The sequence below is a fragment of the Mugil cephalus genome, chromosome 18 (genome assembly GCF_022458985.1).
Source record: "Mugil cephalus isolate CIBA_MC_2020 chromosome 18, CIBA_Mcephalus_1.1, whole genome shotgun sequence".
In the NCBI taxonomy this organism is placed as follows: Eukaryota; Metazoa; Chordata; class Actinopteri; order Mugiliformes; family Mugilidae; genus Mugil; species Mugil cephalus.
Genome location: NC_061787.1, coordinates 19,268,312 through 19,291,834, shown reverse-complemented (window position 1 = coordinate 19,291,834; position 23,523 = coordinate 19,268,312). Strand labels below are relative to the sequence as shown.

General features: G+C 42.3%; 1 protein-coding gene and 1 non-coding gene across 5 annotated transcripts in view; one reads left to right on the top strand and one right to left on the bottom strand.

Annotated features, from left to right (window-relative positions):
• Positions 1-23,523, bottom strand: part of LOC124995993 (partitioning defective 3 homolog) — a 336,782-nt gene that overhangs the window by 311,039 nt on the left and 2,220 nt on the right. Inside the window, exons 2-4 of one of the 4 annotated variants that reach the window (XM_047568781.1) lie at positions 22,778-22,920; positions 21,758-21,835; positions 18,604-18,747 (exon numbers count right to left, since the gene is read on the bottom strand). In XM_047568781.1, coding sequence (XP_047424737.1) covers positions 18,604-18,618 — 15 coding nt within the window. In that variant the 5' untranslated portion in view covers positions 18,619-18,747; positions 21,758-21,835; positions 22,778-22,920. Of the gene's footprint in view, positions 1-16,145; positions 17,092-18,603; positions 18,748-19,752; positions 19,837-21,757; positions 21,836-22,777; positions 22,921-23,523 lie in introns of those variants that run through there. The other 3 variants (XM_047568782.1, XM_047568779.1, XM_047568780.1) reach the window with 3 other exon arrangements.
• trnaw-cca lies at positions 7,650-7,721 on the top strand. The gene has a single exon. It is a non-coding gene; the product is annotated as a tRNA-Trp (tRNA).

Below are 23,523 nucleotides of genomic sequence, written 5' to 3'. Positions count from 1 at the left end.
TTCATGCAGAGGTGGGCCAGGTATACACCTTGTGCTGTTTTTCATGGTTTTTCTTTTTGAGTTGTTCCTAAACCATTATTGTGTTTGAGTCTGAGTCAGGCTGCAGCCATCAAGGGGTGTCATTGCTATGGGGTGGGGGTGACTGGTCTAATCCAAGTGGGTGGTACATGTGTGAGTAACTAAGGACTAAGGACTTCAATCTAACACGGTAGGTGTCTTTCCATTCCTTCACCAAAAGCCCACAAAATCCGAAGCTATTATTCCTGGTCTACATCTTATAAGCAGGCACTTTTTGAGATGGGAGAATCTGTTTGCCGATGCTATTTGCAGGCTGCCTTCTTCCCTCAAGCACTACTGATCCCTAATCATAGGGTGTGAGATGCTTGGCCTGTCAGTGGCAACCTCGGCATCCTCACAGCCTCAGAAAACAGACAAACAAAAAACCCATCTGTTGTCAGTGCTCCGTGACTGTTACGCCAGAGGCAATTCTTCGTGCCATCTTCAAGACAGCCTCAAGTGCCTTTAAGTTGAGTAAATTACACATACTCTCATGCGCACCAAGCGATCTGACTTTGACTGCTCAGTAGTGTCGACATACTGCAGCAGTCTATAAATCAGCGTCTTGCCCTTCCTTCGATTTTCCTAAATAAAGTCACAAGACTGCAGCACATTTTGACTGGGACAACTGATCCATGTAATGTGAGCACGCAGAGAGGTCAAGAAGAATGCACTGTAAACCAACCCTGTTTTCGCTTTTAAATAGTTCCCACGTCTTTTAGCCACACTTCCTTAGTCTGCACCCAGTGACCCCATTTCACGATCCAAGCAAAGACTAATCATCCCAAAACATGGTCTGCAACCATAAGAAGAAGGGGGGGAAAAAAGTCTGGGCAGGATATTACTCTGCACAGATAAATCCGCAACTTTACATATTCATCAGTGCAACTCTCCCAGCAAAATCTCCATGTTGGCCATCGAAACCAGATGAGCCGAATTTACGACTCATTTGCGGAACCGCAGTGTCTAAGCTGAAAATGAAAACGTGTGCAGTAACCAGTCTAGCCTTGAAAGCACAGCCCAGTGCTGTGGGATCATCTTGTAGTGGGTGAATCTTTTTAAACACCAGCCTACAATCTTCCACACTGCAGCCTAGCATTGTCAGCTATCTGGGTGCTTCTGCTAGGTTAGAAAACATGAACATAACCCTTTGAAATTCCTGTAATTTTCGCTAAAATCACCTTAAAGAGGCATACCCAGAGTAAATTTGAGGCTGTTCTTGAACCATTTTGAGTACAAGCGTGGCGTTGGTCTCTTTTGAAAGATAACACTGATTTTCCTCCCCAATTTGTCCAAGTTCTGTTGGCACTGAGCAATAGGAGTTGGAGTACAATGTAAAAAAAAAAGGATCTTATCTCGAGAATACCACAGAAAAACTTCCATATCAGTTTGTCCAGCTGCGAGGTGTCCTCCTTGTTAGCGCTGCCTCCCCAGCACACCACAACGTAGAAGAGGCCACTGGTAACAATAGTCTGGCATCTGACATCCAACAGCTTCTGGCAGACATTAAACGTTCTTAGTCCCTTTAGACGCCGCTGACCTCTTTTGTGTACTGAGTCTGTTAGCTGACCAGTTTGTGATCCAGCTGTAGACCCAGATTCATACACCCCATTGATAGTTACAAGCTGCAGGTAGGGACTGGGCCTCTGGAAATCCACTACCATCTCCTTGGTTTTAGCTCCATTGATCGAAAGGTGGTTCGCTCCACACCATGAGACAAAGTTGTTCACCAGATTCTTGTATTCCTGCTCCCCCAAATCCACAGCTGGTTAAATGAATTGCCAGTGAGCAGAAGACACTTGCACTGTTTCTGTTACTGGTGAGTATAAATCCAATAGGTCACAAGGCCATAAATCAAAACAAACTAAATCATATAATTAATGTGACAAAGCTGACAAAGGATCAAAGCAGACTACTGTCTGACATGAACCTTTTCTGGTGGAACTATCTATGCAGCAAAATCTATATGTTCTTTGTGTTTGATGTGGCTTTCTTGGAGTGTCCATAAGACAAACACCAAACCATTCATCCTGCTTTTGCTCGTCTGAGAAACATGTCAATTCAAATCAAAAGAATCTCAGTCACATGTCAAACAGACTGAGTCAACTCTGAATCAATTTCCTCACAAAGAACTTGGTAGCCTTGGGCAATCACGTTAAAATCGAAGTGCAGAGAAGGACTAGTTCACTTACTCCAAAGGACATGATGCAGCAATAGCCAAGGTCACACAGCTCTGAGTTAGAGCAGTAAGTGAGTAGAGGCTCCAAAGTGAGAGCATCAGTCGTATTAATACTTTACAAGACTCCAGAATGGAATCACACCAGAAACAGTCTGCTCTTGGGGCTCAAATCTAATGAATGATCATTAAGATAAATTATCGCTGTCAGCTAACCCACACGGAGGCCCTGACTACTTTTTTTGCACTACTTTCTTCCCCCGCAAACCCGACCAGGGTGAATTCCCAACAGGGGAAGCCCTAACCTTAATTTTAAAGACTTTTAAGCTACAGCACACAAAAACCTGCCAAAACCGCTACATTCATTATCTTCACAAAGCAGTAAATCCACTTTAACGTAGCAGCGGTCTGTTCCTCCAGCTCAGATCATAAGGTGAGTTCTTGTTTCCAGATGAATCAGCCCAAATGACTCCAACATCCCTTCGTCCCACCGACGTCTAGGGCCTTTGAGCATATAGGATTTATATGTCTCTTGTGGCCCTGGGAATGCCTGTTCCACTTCACAACACTGTCTGCATGTTGGAGAGGAAATGCTGGTGGGCATACATTTGGAAGAACTAACACAAACGGGATTTAATATCATTTGAATGACAGGGAATTGGATGCATAGCAATTTAAAAGTGACACGTACTTTACTTCACAAAGAATTTCTAAGACAAAGTCAGTGCGTTCACATGCACATGAAAAAAATGAATTATTGCCTTAATCGGACTATAACAGGAGAACTTCAAGGCACAGACTGCACTGATTGCAGTTTTTGTATCAATGCTATTTTATTTCACATGTATTAGCAAAGGAAATGCTTTAGTGCCCTCAGCTCGACAGACTAAAAATGCTACTTTCTAATTATCTGTGATTTACCGATGTTTAGTTGATCATTTCTTTTTGCCACAAGAGCTTTTTGAGATGTAACAAAAACCTAAAAAACTAAGCCCTGGCTGATATTAACCTCTGATTAATGAGTGAAACTAAAGTTGAAAGTTAAAAATCAGGGATGAAAAACGGATTAGATTTAACATCTTTCAAGCTCGTCTACAAATATGAGATCACAATGTAGGTTAAATAGTGTTGATAAAGCTTAACGCAACTGGCTATACCCAACCATGTTTATTTATTTCATCCGCTGAAAGAGAAGACTTTGTATGTGCATGGTGCCCGAGGGTTTACCCAGAATGCATTAGTGGGATCAAAAGCCAGTGATAGACAAAGCCGCAGAACCACTTTGATGTTATATACGACTCTCTTTCCAGTTCTTACATGGCTCAGCCGACTCCGTCTTCCCAACAAATATTAAAACTTTAAATCAATTAGCAATTCAGTTTTCATTTTAATTGTGTTGTTCCCCCACTGTGTGCAAAAAGCTGTCATTTTGCCCGCAACAAAGTTTGTTGAACAGGGAACACATAAAATATCTTACCATACAGATTAGATGTTCACAGTGGCTACACAAATTCACCAACATTCCTTTGACTGCTTTGCGATCACGCAAGAATGTAAAATTTTGATTTTTCCAGCTTAAACACTCAAGGCTTATATAGAGGCCATGCACATGACGTCATAGTACAAGACATACTAACAGAAGACACAGCTGTGTAAAACCAATGCTGCTGCATGCGGACCTTGCTGCTTTCATTTCAACTCCCGTATTGAGATACTTAAGAGCATTATGTCTTTTGTGTGCCTTCAGCTGTAACTGTTCTTTGATAATTTGTAAGAATCTCTGTCAATTACACCTGCGTTTAATTGAAGCAGATAATGTTTGTTTTTTTTTTACCTCTGTACTTACTGAATAAAAGGAGTCAAGTAGCAGCATGTCATGACACTCGTCGGACCGGGAGAGTTGTTATTCTGGTGGACAGTGAGGTTAGTGCACACCCTCTATAGCTAAAGACAGATTAGCCTGGTTATATGGTTTTAGAACAGAGGGCTTTTTGTTCCCTATGTATAAGTTGAAACACCATGATACTGAAATCTAAATGGTGTGTTACCAGACTCATTCTGATAAGAAGATAAGAATTGAGTTCGGTAACACCTGGCTGTAAGGCAGGTTGGAAAACAAGACGGAGAAGACGAGAATGGAAAAAGACTAATTACAATGACAAAGACCTTTTGACCCTTTCTCTCAAGGAACGGAAAAGACTAATGTAGACAAAGATAACAAGGTCAAAGATTTAAAGAAAGGTCGAGAACTAAAAACTAAAGGAAAACAAACTGAGAAAACAAACTGACAAAAAAAAGGAACCTGCTGCAACTAAACATTTTAGCTAGCTGGCTAAAGTTACAGCTAAAGTCTTTTTTAATGTCAACACTGAAATAAATAGTAGTGTAACAGATGTCGCTCACAACACAAACAAACACGCAACAAACTGTCAAGCCACTGCACAGCTCAGTTACTTTTAGCATTTTAGCTCTTTGGTTGCAAACAAAAAGTTTATCAGTTAACTAGCCGGAAAGATGAGACCTGGAAAACAACAGGTATTATTTTTTTGAGCTGTCAACGGACAATACAGGAGGCTAGAAGGAAAGTGAATATTTGTCTTATAGTGTCTGTAAAAAACAAATCTTTACATTTATGTTAAGTTTTGTTATCTCCTGGATGCCAGATGCCTTATCTGAGACATACCACAGCAAGAAACACAAGATTGGTGGCTGGTGGTGGCTGTGGAGATTTATTTTTTTGGTGGGTGGTAAGTTGTTACCACCCACCAAAAACTATAACTGAGTAGTATAATACATATTCTGTTGGCTTATTAGATGATTAGCTCCAGAGGCACCTAGATGCAGACAACGCTTTCAGTGTTTTTTCCCTCAACTTATAGCAACTTCACACCCACAGCCTTGTGTAAATTACTTTCTAAGATCTACGTTACCTTCAAATCGGGTCCTGTTTACTGCCTTGAGCAATGCACCTTTCTCGTGGTATTCATTGCTCCTGACTACGAATTTTCCATGAGTTGTGACATGTTTTGCTTATGTTTTCAGAATCCTGGAGATGGATAATAAATTAATATATTCTTTAGATCTATATATAGTTTTCTTTGCAAGTTTCTGAGGAAAATGTTCATATTCCCCACGTCACATATTTTCTACAAGAAGTAACCATCTGTTAGAATGCTAAACTGCTAGCCTTGGCTAGCTCTGGATGCTAACAGTTGCCAAGCAGCTGTGTTCTCAACACCGTCAGCTGATGTTACCACTTGTACTCGAGGCATTGTGTGTACACAACTTGAAAACATGCTCTATACATGAGCGCTCATTTTGAGGTAAGCACAAGAACATTAATAAGGGCCTGGTGTTATGAATACATGCTCACTCTTATGGCTTATGGAGACAATTCAATGGGACAGACAGATCCCTAAAGTTATTTCACCTGTGCTTTTCTTGCAATAAAAAGTCAAAACAGCAGCCATGCAAATGGCCCAGTATAAGTCAACAAGCTCTTGAACTGAGAAACAATTTTTACTATACTTTTTAATTTGGGATTTTTTCAATAATTATAAAGAAATCAAATCAAATGCGCTTGGACTGGGCATTTCCAGAGCATCTCCAAACGCACCAGGTGCATCCTCTGAAAGACAATCTTCCAAAAAATGGATCTTAAGTTCACAATAACCGAGTTCTCTGTGACTACAATCATGACTACAGAAATACAGTGAGTTGTTGACAAAACAGTGGATCACACCCAAGAGGGCCTGGCATGGTCTGCATGTCGAAACACCACAAACCACATAGTTGGCCTTTGCTACGACTTGCTCATAGCTGGATCCAGCTCGAGGCAGGAATTGTCGTCTCATGACATGGGATGAGAAAAACAAGAGAGACGACTTGAAGCACTCCACTGGGATACTGGTGCTGAAGACGTCTTGAGTTGTCACAGCAGAGAAAGCACAGGCGTCTTCACCAGTCCACAGTCACGGCTTTTCAGGACTCTTAATGGAACTAAACCCATTGTTCTTGCACTAGTGCTTTCCCTACTCAGACAAGCCAAATTGTATTGTACAATACCGCCTTATGTTTGACAATAGTTATAATATTTGTAGCGTGGACCGTTCCTTCACATGGAAAAACACAAACTCTATGGATAAGGGAGACTAATGGTTCTCCACACCCTAGCTGCTGTTAATGGGTTGTTAATGGAGAACCACTCCACCTCCTTGAGCCCGAGATCGGTCTCAACTTCAGGTCCTTTTGTCAGGCAGTCAGCCAAGTTGGATCATAGTAAGCATCAACCACCCTCTAGCTGTGAATCTAAATGTTTCCCACCTAAGATACATTATCACCCAAAGTGAAGTTGATTTTGGATTCATACTTTCCAAGCTGTGTTTCCTTGGCTGCAGTCGCTGAAGTTTAAGTCAACCACAGCGATTATTCCCGCCTGCAGAGCAGCTCTGCCTCTAAGAGATGATTGTGTAACTGTAAGTGGAATATGTAAAAAGCTGGGCTCCTCCTTTTTTTATTTTAAGGATTCAGATTTAGGAGCATATCCTCACTGAAACGGTCGAGCTACAGTGGCCTATACCATGACAGAATGGAAAAGTCTTCTGTGTATTCTAAAAGCAGGACCTCCGTGTTAAGACGTGTAAAGTGTAAGCTGTCAAAACAGTCTTTAAGAATGCACAGGGGAGGTTCAAAGCGTTTTTCCATCTTAGCAGCATTAGCAAACTGAAATACATTTCATTCAACAGCCTGCCACCTTCCTCTCACTTTCCATTTAAAAATAATCCAAATATCGGCCATGTAGTCCACCTTCCGACGCAACTAATGGCAATAGCAGATGAACAATGTGTTAATCTTTTCTGTCACATTTTGGGCCTCTTTCTGTCACATCAAAGTAGGGGCAATTGGGTTTAACAAATCTTTCTACCGAGGAGAAACAATTGTGTCAGCTTGCCTGGCAAGACAAAGGCAGCAAAGACAGAATTAAAAATAAAAGACAAAAAGAAAAATCCTCAAAAGCAAGCTGTAAGAGCAACAACAATCCATCCTGTGAGGGGGTTACATTTCAGATAATGGCTTCTACTGTGCGGCTCATTCCTTTGACTCCCAAACATGGCCTTTTAGAAGCCAGTTTCATTACATGAAAAGGGCTTTATGATACAATTTCTCAAAGAAAGGCCATTATTTTCTTTGTGAATAGAATAAATGAGTGTCAAGTGAACAAGGAGACAGTGAGAGATAAAAAAAATTCAGATGGGAAATGCAATATTAGTGACTTTTTGGTGCAACGATCACAAAGTCAGGTTCAAATGACAGTGACAAATCATACACATCCTTTCGTCATTTGGGCATCTTTAAATACTGTAACATCCACATATCACTTTTTCAGTGCATCCCTGATAAAAGAGCAGAAGAGAGGGACCTTGTGGCGCAACGGTAGCGCGTCTGACTCCAGATCAGAAGGCTGCGTGTTCAAATCACGTCAGGGTCAAAGCTTTTTAAGATGCACGTCTACGCTTCAGCATTCAGTGCAAGGTCACTGTCAAATACAAAGAAATGCATCCCCATCATAAACTTTATCTACGTGCCTCTAAAAGTGGACTGGACTGTAATTCCATTATTCTGTCTATAAGACAGGTGACTAATGTGCAAACAATCAATCTGCTCCAAACCTCTAATCTCAGCATCCCTTTTAGTTTGTCAGGATGGTTACATCTGGCCTAAATTTACTTAATACTTTTTAATGAATATATTAACATTAATTAATATGGATGGGTAGTTTTAACTGGGGTCATTTTAATGGCACAGTTACTCACCATCTTTAGTAAACCTGAAACCTCTTGGAGACACTATCGCTGAGGTGTTACCTCCCCAAACTCATGAAAAGCACGTGCAGCGCATTGGTTCTATTGTCCCGCTTCTAACGGTTCTGGCTAATGATTAGCTGGATTATCTGAATCAGTGCGTTAAGATAACAAAAAAGGAGTCGCCTCCATCACAAAGCTGCAGCTGGGAGAGCTCATGTTTGATATGTCAGCTTAGTCACACTAGTGTAAGCCCACAGACTGGAGATTAAGGTTATCAGTGGAAGAAAAAAAAATCACTGAAAGATACAAACAAAGCCCGGTTTACACACAAAACACACCCAGTATTTCACTGTGGGCTTCCGGCTACACGGTGTCAAGTCCAGCTAAATCTGTAAATGATTTGACAACAAAAGGAATTTCTGTTATTCAGCTCATCAGACAGTGAACAAACACAGTAAATCCAAAAAGAAGAAGCAATGGCAACAGAAACCGACCGTGACTGAATGCCCCAACACATAGGCAAGTATGCAAGTAGCTGGACAACCGGTCACACCATGGCTTGCCATGTCTCTGGCATTACGGCAGCTAGCCCACTTGAACTGCAGTTACTACCAAGGAATTTTGTCTGTAACGCTCAAGCTAAAGGCTTTCAATTCAGGATCTAGAGCCGCTGATGTTTTGTTCTTGGCAGTCTTTGAATGCATGTACCCTCCTTACCATGGGCACACCTCATATCAGCACCTGTGTGTACACTGAGAGGTGATCTACAGTAGTGAAGCCTTAAGGTCACCCTAGTTTGAACTCAAAGAGAGGCACTGTTTGAGTTAGATAAGGCTCCCAGAGTGTGGTGTCATTGTCCTTGATGCCGTGAGCAGGGAAGTCAGACAGTTGCTTAATCAGTCGGCCAGACGGGGGTAGAGGTAGTCTCAAATTCTACCCGACATTGACCATTTTGTGGTCAATGTAGACCCAAGGACCAAAGCCTGTAGCAACTAGAGTGCTGTTGCTTTTATTTTTTCATTACATCAGCTCTGCAGTATCCTAGAGTTTACGTATGGGAGTTTAAATACTTACTCTCAGTGCACTGCCCTAACAATTAGGTGACCCATTTAGCAATTTGTTTTTTTATATATTGTTCTAAATTTGTAGAAGGCTCACAAAGAGCCATCATATTTAATATTACACATCTATCTGCAGCCTTTGACTATCAGATGTCGCAAATCCACAGGTATTTGCTTATGTGGAGATGCTTCCTGGTGACCCTTTTGACAGTCAAAAACAGTCCTGAAAACTGAAACCGGCCAAAATCATGACAACCACGAGTCACAGCACCTTACAGGCTACGCTGACTATAAGAGCATTTTCACTGACGTCGTTTCTATAAGGTCTCTCTTACCGATGTAATTACTGTATTTACTGTCACCACAGTTCTAGACTACATGCAGCATGCTGTTACTCGTCACCGTGTAAAATTACAAGCTAACCCCCCCTCGTAATCTCTTTACTGCACTACTGTGTGTTCAACTGTTGCGGCAGATGTTTTACTTTGAATCTGGGATCTGAAGGGACTTCACAGTTCAAACTGAAAAGACTGAGAAATCCATGTCTTGGATCTCAGTAAAGACACAGCAAAGGAGTGCATTGGGGGGCCAGGGGTGCTCTACATCTTTTCTGGATGCTTGGGCATACTTCAGCTCGTGACTTTTCCAGCAGCAGGGGTGTGTATCTTTACTCAGGGGCTGGTAGGCAACAATTCCTTTGAAAGGGGTCAGCGTGAAAGTCAGCTAGAGGACGGCACTTTGTCGACCAGCTGGAGGGTGAGAGAGACGGAGGGATCAAGATAAAAGAAGGAAAAGGAGAGGAAGCTATACAAAAGTCAGCGAAGCGTATAACAAGGGGATGAGAGGTTACTGAGTCCACACATTTCTTCTTCCTCCCATGCGTTCCCTGCTGCGTTCGACAGTAAGCCCTGCCGCTTAACTGAGCCGTAGACCCACTCGTACTCCGTTACCGTCAATCACATCGCATCCCATTGCATCCCATCATCCTCAACGGCCTTCTGCAGTCAACTCATACACAACCTCCGACTATCTTCCATAATCCTGTTCACATTCTGCAGCTCCACTCCGTTACATAACCACTGAGTGTTGGGAGCTAATAAGCATCGACCGCCTGTCAAAGGCACTTCCCACTTTTCCCATTCTGCCCAGCTGCACTAGCACAGGCGGCTCATGTTAGGTTCTTACCTGAGAATAGATGAGGATTAAAAAGCATAGCTGTGCTTTCATTGAACGATAACAAGTCCCAGAACAGAAAAGTGGAGGTTGACGGCAGCAGCAAAACAAGCCAGGTCTTTGACAGCGAAATAAAAAGAAAATCATGGTTGGTTTAAGTTTGTGTGATGGTACTTACAACTTGTTATGGCTTAGTTCGGGACTAAGCCTTGACTGAAAGATAGTTTACATTTCAAAACACTTAAAATTTGTCCATTTAAGACATCAACAGAATTTTTGCAGGACTATATGAATTGTTGTTTGAGGGTTGGGAAAGTGTTCTTCCTTGCATTCATGCAAAATCATAACAATAATGCCTTTCCCAGTAAAGTTACAGCCAATGCTAGCTTACTATAAAGACAGAAAACACTCGGTTAGCAGCTAGCCAGTCTCCAAGCACATCTCTGTATAAAGGACGGACATAGGTCTGAAAAATTAATCCAAATTAAAGGACTATCTTAAAGGATTATCATATGTATTGTCCACAAACACATGCCTAATATTGTACCACTTAAATAAAATCCTTTATTTGTCTTTTTTTTTGGTCTGGTGTGATTGATAAGTCGGATCTACCCCTCACTCCAGCCCAGCTCCTCTCACTCTTCCAAATATGGTAACTTCTCATTTCCAAAAAGTAGCAGCAGCAGTAGTCGTCCACAAACCAAGGAGCAAAATTAATGTGGTAGACTCAATTCTTATCAAAATACGAAACTGGTGGTTGGTGATGTGCATGACTATGTGGTTATTCCTCTTCTGTCCATCATTACATAAAGCCCACCAAAAAAGTTTTCAGGTCTGGCACTTCTCTGCCGAAGCATTAATCAGTTCCCAGCAGTGTCTCCCAACCAAGCTTTTGCAATAAAAAAAAAAAAAAAAAAAACAACGAATACATCCCCTATTAATCTAGTGTTTATGTCAACCAAACTGGCTACTAGCTCCATATTTACTGGATAGACATGAGTGCTGTCTATTATATCCTCTTATCAAAAGCTCAAGTTTCTACTGACTGGCGTCTTCCTGTTACTAGTATTTTGATTACTTTCTCAATAACTCCTCATTTTCAGTATGACTTATGTCCCTTTGGAAGAAAACGATTTAAATTTGACAAATACAGTGGTGGTATTAGCTGAAAGTCTGTCATGTCATAGTCTACAGTTGACACACACTTGAGTAATAAGTGAAGCCCTTATTACATGTCGGGGGATGGCTTATGCATCTACAATAGATAAATCATCGGTTCATTAAATCATCCTCGCTTTCAGACATCCAGGAGCCAGGGGACACATGCTCATCATATGCTGCCTTATATCCGTCTCATAAAAGAAAGAAAATATACAATTCGTCTTTGCTCAACTGTGCATTCCCGTAAGGACATTCTGGATCTGTGCATTTCAGCAACTTGACCATGTTGTGACATGTCTCTGGGTCTGCATTTGTGGAATTTTGTGAGCGAAAAGGCCAATTATGTATTTAAGGCTTTACCCTACATTTAGACTGAGAGACTGTGGGAAAGCAGATGACAAATAGGGTCCTGAAATACAGCTCCTCCTCAAAGATTCAGAGCCACAAATTATGGCTCCGGTGACTGAATGTCAGAGTACTCTTTTGTTTTATGTGCCTGACGGCGTACCAGATGTGAGTGAAACCATGCTGCTAGAGGATGAATTAAGATCCGAAATACATAATCACGTCCACGTGGTATATTGTACGTCAATTCGAAAGCCAATGAAATAACATTTTCATATTGCTACTGCTTAAATGCTTAAAATCGAGAAAATACACAGTTATTATGTAACAGGCTGAATGTTAAAAACATCAGCCTTGAGAACAGAACAGCAGGATGAGAAGAAGACATTTTTCATGAATGCTTCATGACTGTGCATGTTGTTCTGGCACAGGCTGAAGATAATGGAGACTGATTTTTTCTGGTCAGAATGTGACACAGCTCTCTAAGATCCCTAAGACCAGGTACTGTATGGTGTGTTTTTGAGGTCAGACACCTCAGCGCAGCTTATTCATAGCCTCAAAAACAAAGAGGAGCGTGAGTCAGTTTTCACAGGAGTGCACCATTGTCAGAGCAAGCTGAGAACCAATACAGAATAGTTCACATGAAGAGGTAGGTAAACACATTAGTGTCAGGCAGAGAGTAGGTAGGAGAAAATACCAAGAGTAAGGCATAACATTATGACCTATTGTGGAAGTCTGCCTAGAGCCTCCAAAACAGTTGTGACTCATCAGAGAATGGACATGGGTCTTCTGAGGGTGGGTTGAGGGGAGGGGCCTCTGTGGATCATCCCACAGATACTTGATCAGTTTGGGATCTCCTGAATTTGGACGCCAGGTCAACGTGTATTCATGTTTTTTTGTTGTTTTTTTTGTTCCTAAAATGTTTTTGTGTGTGTGTCTGTGTCAGGCTGCATCCTGCTGGTGATGACTGCTGCCATCCAGGAGTGTCATTGCTACAGGGCGGGGGTGTCTGGTCTGGTCTTGGTGGGTGATACATGCCTAAGTATCATCCACATGAGTGCCGGGTCGAAACGTTTCCCAGCACAGCAGTGAATTGTCACATGATGAGTGGTTTTGATGTTATACCTGATTGGTGTATTACGCATTGGGAATTCAGAGTTCAACACGTGAATCTTTAAAACACTGATAATGCACTATGACAGTAGCCAAATGGACAAGTAATGAGTTAGCTGGCAGTCTGTATCGCTTCAAGATCGGAACACAAATCAAACCAAAACCAGACCCACAACGCAGCTGAGAAGTCAAGTTTCAAAATCCTATCAGATTCTGAAATCAGGTCACATGACCCACTTAACGAAAAGATATTCTTCTCCCCGGTCTCAAAAATGCACTCACTACATGATTTGAAAATAACAGCATAATGCACACACTACAGGATATCAGATGATCGTGTCAGATTAGGGAGTAGTGGATGCACCATCCCATGTGATCTTACAGGGTGAGTGGAGGTAAACAAATCAGAGACTGCTATGTTACAACTTGCTCTAACTTGACAGGGAAAAAAACTATGTGGATGATATTAACCAGGTTTGCTGCAATGAGCCTGCGAGAATATTAGTGTTTATTCCTAGATATTCCTAGATGTGTTAACACCTCCCATTACCAAGCAAACTCTGGACCAGATTTCAGTTCTGACTGTCAAGATGGGTGAGCTGTAGTCTGAGCCCAGTTTAAGAGAGCATGTCAGGCTGCTTACAGGTGAAGTTATGCTTGACACATTGGTCCTTTCACGCTCGAACTGCGATCTCAACACAGCGCCACAGTCTTTTATATCCACACTTGAGGCGGCCTTCAGCAGAAGGTCGCATCTTTAGGAAACTGCTGCAGAAGTCTCCCGCCACTTTTTGTGGAATACCTGAGGTTTCACATTCCTGGATGACAGAGACGCTTGCAGATCAAAACCTGCCTCAAGCTTATTCATATTGCATACACTCAACCATATTTTTGTGTTTTTTTTATTTTTTATTGCATCTCCTGTAGTTGTTTCTTCAGGTGCTGCCTCTTGGTTTCTACCTCTGAAGGCGGGGGAGTGCCACTGATTGGTTGAGTTAAAATCCACACTGGCAAATCATGTTTTGCTAATCGCAAGAATTTTAAATATGTTGGAAGGCTGCTATAGGTGAGTTTGCACACTTTCCACACTTAGGGGACTTTCGCATACACCATTTATGGCATAACATTAGGGCTGTATTCTGACCTTGTGCTATCTTGTCATGTTTGTTTAGTTATTCCTAAACAGTTTTTTGTGGTCTTGCTGTGCTATATTACTTTCACTCATTTGGCACAAGCACTTGGTCCCATCCTCCTCCACAGAACGCTACACTGACTCTTTCTGTTTCCGTGGTTGTCGTGCGTTCGTACCTAAATTCCCTGCCACCAAGGAGAACACACAGTATGAAACTGTCCCAGGATAGACCCTCATCCTGCACAAATAGGCACTGATAAAAACTTCAAATGCTTCTCTGAGAATGTCAGTGTGCAAGTGTGATCATCCAAACACCTGTTTCCTTAAATTCTCACATCTTCACATTAAAGCTGGATATGCCAAGCTGTCTCGTGTGAATTATGGATGAACATATTGGATTTTATGCTGTAGTGGTTCGCACTGACACATCACAGCACCAAGGTTCTGGGTTTGAACGTGCAGGCCGGGTGAAGCCGTATTCTGTGTAGAGTTTGTGTTCTCCCACAGTGCAAAGACATCACTGAGGTCTTTTTGGGACAGACTGATGACCTGTGCAGGGTGACTCCTGAGTCGAGAAGATTAGCGGTTACAGATAATGAGTGAATATTGGACTTTACATGCACATATAAATAATATTAGCGTCAGATTTGCACAATACACTAACGACATTAACGGTTGCTGCAATTATGTCTCGCTATCAGCTGCTGTAATGTTATAATCTAGCTTGCGGTTATATCCTCCTGTTGTCCAAAGGTCTTGTCTTGCACATCACGCAGTAGTTAGAGTGAACCCAGGGCCAAGCATTCTCAAGAGGCAAAGCACACTTCTTCGTTTACAGTGCTGCTGCACAGATCAATGGACTAGTCGCCTCTATTCTGCTGAGCCGAGGGAAACCGTCAAGCTCTGGTAAACAGAGGAGTGAACGTGTGTGTAAAGGAGGAAGTGCTCTTCAAGAATGAGCGTAAATGTTGACCTACTTCATGACTATTTGTCTTCTCTGGTCAAATCGACAACTGAGGTAAACCAGTGAATAGCTTCCGGGAAGTGAAGTATTCAAAGTGAAGCACAGCACGTCGTGGAAATCACATGTCGTATCAAACCCATCGCTATCCACTAAAAAAGTAAAAAGATCAACCTAGGATACGTGGGAGAAATAACCAGCGTGGCTCCAGCAAGATATTCCAATCCTGCAGCAGCGCTGACGTGACTACAGTGGTAACAGCACTCACTGGCAATGGGGAGAAAGTGTTGTCACTAACCATGGCAACACAACCAAACTTTAATTCATTCATTAGTCATTTAATGGCTTTTAAAGCTCTGCTGCTGGAAACCCACAAAAAGAAGAAAAAAAGACAATCATTCAGATCTGGCGCAGATGGGCTCACGCAGTCTTGTTCCATCAGATGAAACTTGGATGAACCAAATAGCTTTATTCTACGCATGTAAGTGGGAGGTCAGTGAGTGCTTCTACAGACTGGAAAATGCTCCACTGGCTTGTTGCAATTCTCTTTTACAACACTGATGAACTGTATTGTAACATAAAGACGTGAACGCAGATTGGAAATGTCTCCGTTTTTACGGTGCAGTAAATGACTCATAGCTTTACTATAAGACATAATGTGCGTGTGTGTGTGCAGTATCTAGAGACAGTTTGATGAGTTCACTGACGTTATGATCCGGTTTCACAGCTGTTGTTCGCTGTGGTCTTAAACTGCAGCCAAGGTGCACTTTTACTACACTTCCTGCCTTTACTCCACCGGTGCATCTTGAACTTTTTCCACGGCCAACCGCACAGGTACACGCCGATCTGAAGGTGGCTGCAGTAACTACATAACTCTGCAGGTTAGTTGTGGTAGCGTGATAAAAGTTAAGCGCACCCCTTCGGCACAGCGACACTAGGGGACAACCTTTAAGTGAGTGGATCTTCCCACAACTCTTCTTCCTCCTGCAGGGGCCCCTGGGGGTCTCTGATTCTAGGGAGTAGCCACCGGCTGCTCTCCCTCTTTCCCGAGAGAAGCGCCATGTTGAGGCTCCGGTGTGGACTCAGCACGCTGCCCCGCGCTCTCGGGAGCGAAGCGTTGCGAAATCGCGCATAGTGCGTGTGTGCACGGTCGGGCTCTTACCTTCGCGATCGCCTTTTTATACCTCATGGCCGCTTGCTCGATGAGGCTGTGGACTTTTATATTCCCATCTCCGCACGGAACGACCACCCTGGTCCTCCCGAAACACACCGTCACTTTCATTTCTCCCTCCGTCCACTGCGTTAATCCCAAAGAGGAAAAAGCCGCGTCAAAACGGCGATAACCATCCCCGGTTCAGTGTGAAGATTAAAAAAAAAAAAAAGAAAAGAAAAAAAGAAAAGGAAAAAGTAAATCCCGATCTTCCCCTCACCAAGAGAAGTTGCCTTTGTGTCCCGCGTCCTCGGAGGAGAAGCCCAGCGTAGCGTAGGTATGATCCAGCGGCAGGGCTGGGTGGCGTCCTCCCTGTGCCGTGTTGACTCACTTACAGAAACTTCCCAACTCAAAAAAAAAAAAAAAAAAAAAAGAGCGCACAACTGGACCAGATGACAACAGATACTATGACGGCGCCCTCATGTCAGTGCAGGAACCAAGAATGTTTCCAAAACCAAACAGTGCAGTAGCTACGGCCATGCAGGTGATCCAGCGAATTTTTCAGTTTGCATTTCTGTTGTATCTTATCATAAAAAAAAGTTGCGCAACGCTTACACATTCACATCGGCGGAGAATGATCAGATGAGACGACTGCGCGTAAAAAATAGTTTATTTTCCTTTGATTTGTAGAAAGGTCGGTGTATTTAATTCTGGTTCCAACTGTTCAAACTTAAATTGTGGAGGTATGGCGATGAAAAGCAGAGGGGCACAAATGTCCCGCTGAAACCCCTCTCTGGGGTCCCCTGGTTGTCCTGGAACCTGGAGAAATCTGGCTTTGTCTAGTTTGGGATCTCTGCTGGTTTTAGACATGTGCGTCAGATTCGCATTTCCAGACAGTAATTGCACACCTTTTAAAGACACCGTTCGGTTGCTCAACTGTTCTTCCAGGTAAGAGCACACTCAGATTAGTGAGAGTTGGGGGTTAGGTACATCATCAGGTATCACTCCTTTGAATCAACACATGAAACGTAGCTTTTTCTTGACTGAATGGGTTTAAACATCCCAGTAACCAGAGGAAAGTTTCCAATTCACTGAACTCAACTGATATAGATAGATAGATAGATAGATAGATAGATAGATAGATAGATAGATAGATAGATAGATAGATAGACAGACAGACAGACAGACAGACAGACAGACAGACCAATCAATCCTGAGGGAAATTTTGTCCAGTATCTTCATTGTATGTATGTAAACACACACACACACACACATATATATAGTAGGAGATGAAAGGAGGAGATCAGGCCTGAGGCTGGATGTAAAGTATGACCCAGTTCACTGATAAAAGCTGCAACCTTTCCCTCACTCCCTGCAGCCCTTGCTCTTTATGATCCAGTACAGTGCAAATGAGTGAACATGAACACCAGTGCAAGAAGGATGGACAAGCCCGTTTCCAAACTGGACCATCTCAATACAAGATGGAAGTGCTCCAGTATTTCCCTTTTTTTCTTTTGCTGTCGGTTGTGTTTCGCTGTCGTGGTGTTTGACCTGACAGCTGTAACGTGGTTGCTGAATTCTTCTCCTCTAGTTTCACTGATCTGGAGCCAGGCAGCTGGATTCATGGATGCAATGCCCCACTCTGACCCCAGAACAGAAAGCTCAAACTCGTGCAACTGAAGCTTTGAATTAAACTGCGTGTTCATAAATATTGCAAGACACATGTGGAAGGCTGGACCTTTTCATCCAGATAAGGGTGAAAGCTCTTGGACAAGTGCACCTCTAATCCACTCTAACGCACCACAAATGCTCCACCTAGTGGAGATCACGTTTACTGTAAGTAAACCACGGACAGTTTGAAGAGCTTGCTTTGTTTTTGCATTTCTAATTATGAGCTCCATGTGTGGAAGTTGACCAACACAACCATGCCCTTGCTCCTTTATTACTCAAGCTGTTCTAGTGAGATGAATCTTTGGACTGCAGTGTCCACCACACAGCAGGAATGCAGGGAGGAAGAGGAGGAGGAGGACAGTGGCCTTGGCCCCATGAGTCTCATTCAGGACATGTCCTGGAATTTAAAGTCATTCAACAGTCCTCTATCTAATGCTCATTGTTGATCAGCGCAAACAAAGGCAAAAGTTTCATCACTCGTCCAAGTAGCTTGTTCAGTTTCAAAATTAAAGGCGCCTGCAGAATTTTTTCATTGGGGTGGCTGCTTGGGACCACTTAAAATCACCAAAAATAACACCAAAATAAAGTTATAGTATATAGGCTATGAGAAAGACTTAAGGAAATGCTTAATGATCTATTTTGGTTCACTTTGTTATTAATGATTTGGGTTTGAAATTAATTTTTCAAAATGTGTGTGGGGGCGTGGGTGTCCCTCCTTTGGATGCTTCACATAGGGCGGATTTATACCCTAGGGGGCGTGGAGGGGGGACTACAGCTCTTAACATTGCCCTAATCTTACCTCAGATTGATGCATTCTTTGCTGCCCCTTTCATCTTCTCCTCTAGTGGTCATCTGAGCTGCATCAGTACTGGCCAGTTCTTCTCTCTCGTCTTCATGTTCCACTCTTTCACCCGACTTGTCTGTTCTGCTTCATCTCCTCCCACTGAACAACACAGGGGTTAGAACAAGAAAATATTTGTCCAGGAGGAAATGACACTACATGCGAGATTAACTACAGGTCTTAACATTGCCCTATTTACATCACATTTCTCCTTTCACTCCCTTTATGGTCACCTCTGAGCTGCTTAAGTGGCTTTCTTCACAATAACAACTCTGTTGATGGAATAAAATTCTCTCTGAATTATAAACATTGCATAATTTGTCTTTTTGGTGGCTCTATCCTCCATGCTCTATTCTCTCCTCTCCATCTTCTGTCTCCTCTGCTCAGTGGCAGATCTAGGATTTTCCTGAATAAGGGGCCATGAAGGGGTCACAATAGTCATAGGAGGGCCAAGTATTTGTCCAACATCCTTACACACAAGCTGCACTTTTGGTAAGGTATATATACACAGTCACACCATGTTAAGACACTTAAATGTAATTTAAAAAAAAAAAAAAAAATCTTAAACAGTTTTATACACATTTTTACTGTACATACACAAAACACTCAGAAACACAGCCTTTTTTCAAAAATCTTTTTTACTTTTTCACAAATACTGTCAAGTCAAAACATCTCTATCTTTCACAAACATACACAGAGTTCGATGTGGGTGACTACTGACCATTTTGCTCCGTTACAACATGGCATTTCCACGTTGCTCTGATTTGGAGTGTTCTTTACACTAAGTTTTCTTCCGGTTGGAGAAGCTAGCTAGAGGATGGGGCATTTGGGAGGGGAAAATGGCGGCATGACAAAATACAGCTTCTATACGGATGGAGTACTCCAACCATGTGTAGTCTCTGTACCACAAGCTATCCCTGACTAAATTATGGTTAGTCGTTATTTTAACACACAAATACAAATTACAAAGAAATTCATCAACTAGCGTTACGTTTATTAGCGAAATGCTAACATATGTGGGGCCTCAATTGACATTACTGTTAATTAATGTTATCTCTGCTTCTTAATTTAATGTTTGTCAGCTGTGAATAGGGATGTATGACTTACCGACAAACTCCCAATAAAAGTAGACTGGTTGTCGAATGATAAACTTTCTCCAAGATCGTTCAAATCTTCTAGTGAAAGCTTAATTGGCGCTGGACGCTCGTGTTTGGCTCATTAGCGACGCTAGTGTTTGGGAATGGAACTGCACCCCCTATAATCTGATCGTCGCTTTGGACAAAAGACAGATGAGTGATACTAGAGGTGGCAAGCAAATTTACAAGGATGGTCCTAAAAATATACAGTCAATGGCTCCACCCTATATCTTGAGTTGGGGTTACAATAGGAAGACCCTGGTCATGTGAGTTTCATGTGGGCGGCACCCACATCTGTTTACCTATGCTTGTATGAATGGCAAAATGTTTGTAGTGATCATCATCTCGTTCAAATCCAGGTGACGGTATTCTTTTTGTCTCTTAATAAAAACATTGCATTCTTACAAATTCACTGTATTTATTACATTTACTGGTTTTCCAGTAGAAAAGAAAATGTTTTCGTATTGATCTTGGTGAAAGATTCGTAATTCATAATTTATGCTTTTACAACTTAATTGTATTTTTTCCTCTTAGAATTAGAATAAAATTATGTTTTCACAACGTCAAACTCTCATCTCATCTTCTTATCTACCGCTTATTAAACCGCGGACAGCTGGAGCCTATCCCAGCTGTCATATAGAGGCGAGAGACGGGGGTACACCCCGGACAGGTCGCCAGTCTATCTAGGGCCAGTGTTGGGCACGTTACTTTTAAAAAGTAATTAGTTATAGTTACTAGTTACTTCTCCCAAAAAGTAACTGAGTTAGTAACTGAATTACTCCACTATAAAAGTAACTAGTTACCAGGCAAGTAACTATTGCGTTACTCTTTTTTTTAGTTTAAATATGTCTAATAATTTATTTATTTTTTCTTAGCAGGTTTCAGCCAGTTGCATAGAGTAGAATTGTATAGACACGTGCTTACACAGAACTTTAAATATTTATTACACCTCAGATCCGAACTGGTAAACAGATACCGCTTTCACATCAAAAATCCCAGGTCGACCCGCTGTGAGAGCTGGGTGCCTGTTTTTTCCTCCCTAATATGTCATCGCGTGACCTGAAGAATGGACCGATCAAACCCCCGCTCTTTCAAAAGGCTGCTGATATTAGAATAAATCACTGTGTCCTGCACAAAGCCCGATATCTGCGACCAAATCCCCCTTTTCTCGGATGCAAAGCACTGTCGCGATCATTAAAGTGTGGAATATTGCTATACAAGTTGTATATAAACACTCACCGTTCACCTATGCGCTTCCATTAACGATCATGTAACAACACATTTGATTTGTTTGACTGAAAAAAAAGGAACAATCTCTGCCCTTCAGAGGTCACTCTTTATGGGAGTAGACCAAAACTTGTGTTTGATCTGAAGCTTCTACAATGAGACAGTCTGTCAGGCCATCGAGTCAGAATGTAACAGGCAGATATATCAGCATCAGAGCCAAAAAACTCAGTCCAACCAGTGACAGCTCTTAACTCTTCCTCCACATTCGGCATTATTACCATTTACCTCTGCTAGTTGGGTGTGGGTGTGAAGTTGTTGTGTGCGGTTTGTGTGTAAACTGAACACTGCCTCTGATTGACTTATCATGAAAGCCTACTCCACCTTAGCCAATTAATCCCATGGCTGAGAACCAAGTAACGCATGTCTTTGGAGGTGGGAGGAAACCGGAGCACCTGGAGAAAACCCACACAGACACAGGGAGAACATGCAAACTCCACCCAGCTGGGAGTCATCAGTGCTAACCACCAAGCCGCTGTGCAGCCCGTCTCCACCATGTCTTTTTTCATTATTTATTTGTTGAATTCCAGAATGGAGGATACCCTGTGATGTCATTTCTACTACATGGGGCCACGCCCCCCTGAGTGGCAAAACACAGTGAAATGTATCAGTAAATACAGCGAGACCGGGAAAAATGTGTGAAAAAGTCAGACCTTTGCACAAAACACAACTACTACAACTACCATACTCACTGGCCACTTTATTAGGTACACCTGTTGGCTATAGGCATCTTCCGGGACCGCTTCCGCTGCACTCTCAGGCCACCTCCACTGTCAGGACAGGAAGTAACGAGACATTTAACTGTAGTTTAACTTGACCACGAAAGCGTGAACTACATTGCGGTAAGTGGCTGCTTTTCATTTTCCAGAAAACGTATGAACGTATAGTTTCTTGCTACCTATAGGAATTAACATATACAATATTAATGTTGCAAATGAGGACGTTACAACTGTGGTGTAGGTAATTTGGCATTTTAAAGCTAGCTAACGCCAATGGTGGCTAGGTGCAGCTGTTCCTATATCTGATGGATTAAACATAAAGAGTGTAGCAAGGGATACCCTGCTAATGCATTGCTCAGGGTCAAAGGTTTTTCATGTCATTCAACACTACCTCGCATTGTTCTTATTATCCTCAAAGTAGTCTGATTCCAAAGTGTGTGTACCTGTGGAGTTCTGTGACTACATTTTTAGTGGTGAATGAGCAAAATTAAAATAGAGACTTGAAAATATGAACCTCTGTTGCAGTTGTTAAAGTTTGTTTCCCTTGCATCACAGCTGTGGTGGGGAAAAGAAAAGAGATAGCAAAAAAAAAAATACAGAAGACGGGACTGGAGGAAAATGTGGATGGATATGAACACTGCATCACAAGAGGAATCAATTTACTAATGGAAGAAGAAATTTATATTTATTTATAAATTTATATGTGGGCCCTCATGTACTGTACTGCCACTCTGACCCACTGTTTGTTATGAAACGTTATCAGAAATATTCACATGCAACATATCTCATGACTGGATACACATTCTTTGTCCACACGTTTCCAGACTTGTCCTCCGTGGAGGGAAGAGGGGACACGGCGTGCTGTAGCTGACAGAGAGGTGCTACTTCATGGCAGACGTGTTCCAACTCGACCAGAGAGGAGAAAGAGGACAGGAGGAGGAGGAGGAGGAGGAGGTCATTCCTGTTGCATCCTAGTGTCGTGACAAGGCTTACCTCGCCAGCGGAGAATTCAGCCTCCATAAAGGCTCATACATGTGCAATTTACTGCGTCCTCCGTCCGCATTCACTCCGGATTACTAGTAGAATGCCTCGTAGCAACGAAGTGAATAATCGTCTCTCCGTCCTCCTGTTGTTTCCTTGATGTGGTGCAAGAACATACATGTTTCAGAAATGGAGAACATAAGGTGTGGAGAACACCTTGTGTGACAGGGCACGTTAACAGGTTCATCAGCAGAGCCTGAAAAACTGATCAAAACATGTCATCAGCTCTTAAGAAACCAGGCTCACCTGTACAATGGCAGGCCTCTAAATGGGTGTGGACTGTGCCGTTTCATTTACTTATTCAATGCAGTGTAAAAATAGAGCCCTCATGAACTATAATGATCTGCCATTAGGGTTGTTTGAGTCCTGCCCACTACTAAAAAATGAACTTATTAGATGATGTTGCTTCCTGTCGACCTGTGTCGCTCCCACACTATATTAATGAAAATGGTGCAAAATGCTGCTGTGTTACGTGTACATTTTAAGACAACTCCTGAAAGAGAACCCAATCAGTTTATCCAGGAAAATGAGACATTATTACCAAGCTGTGAGTTGCAAAGGTCAGTTCACCTCAATGTTTGCAACAGGCTGTGGCACAATGTTTGTATGTTTGACTCCAGATCTGAAGGTTGTGTGTTCATATCTTACACGGTGAAAGCTTTCTGACCTTCACTATTCCACACGTAGTCGTGTATTAC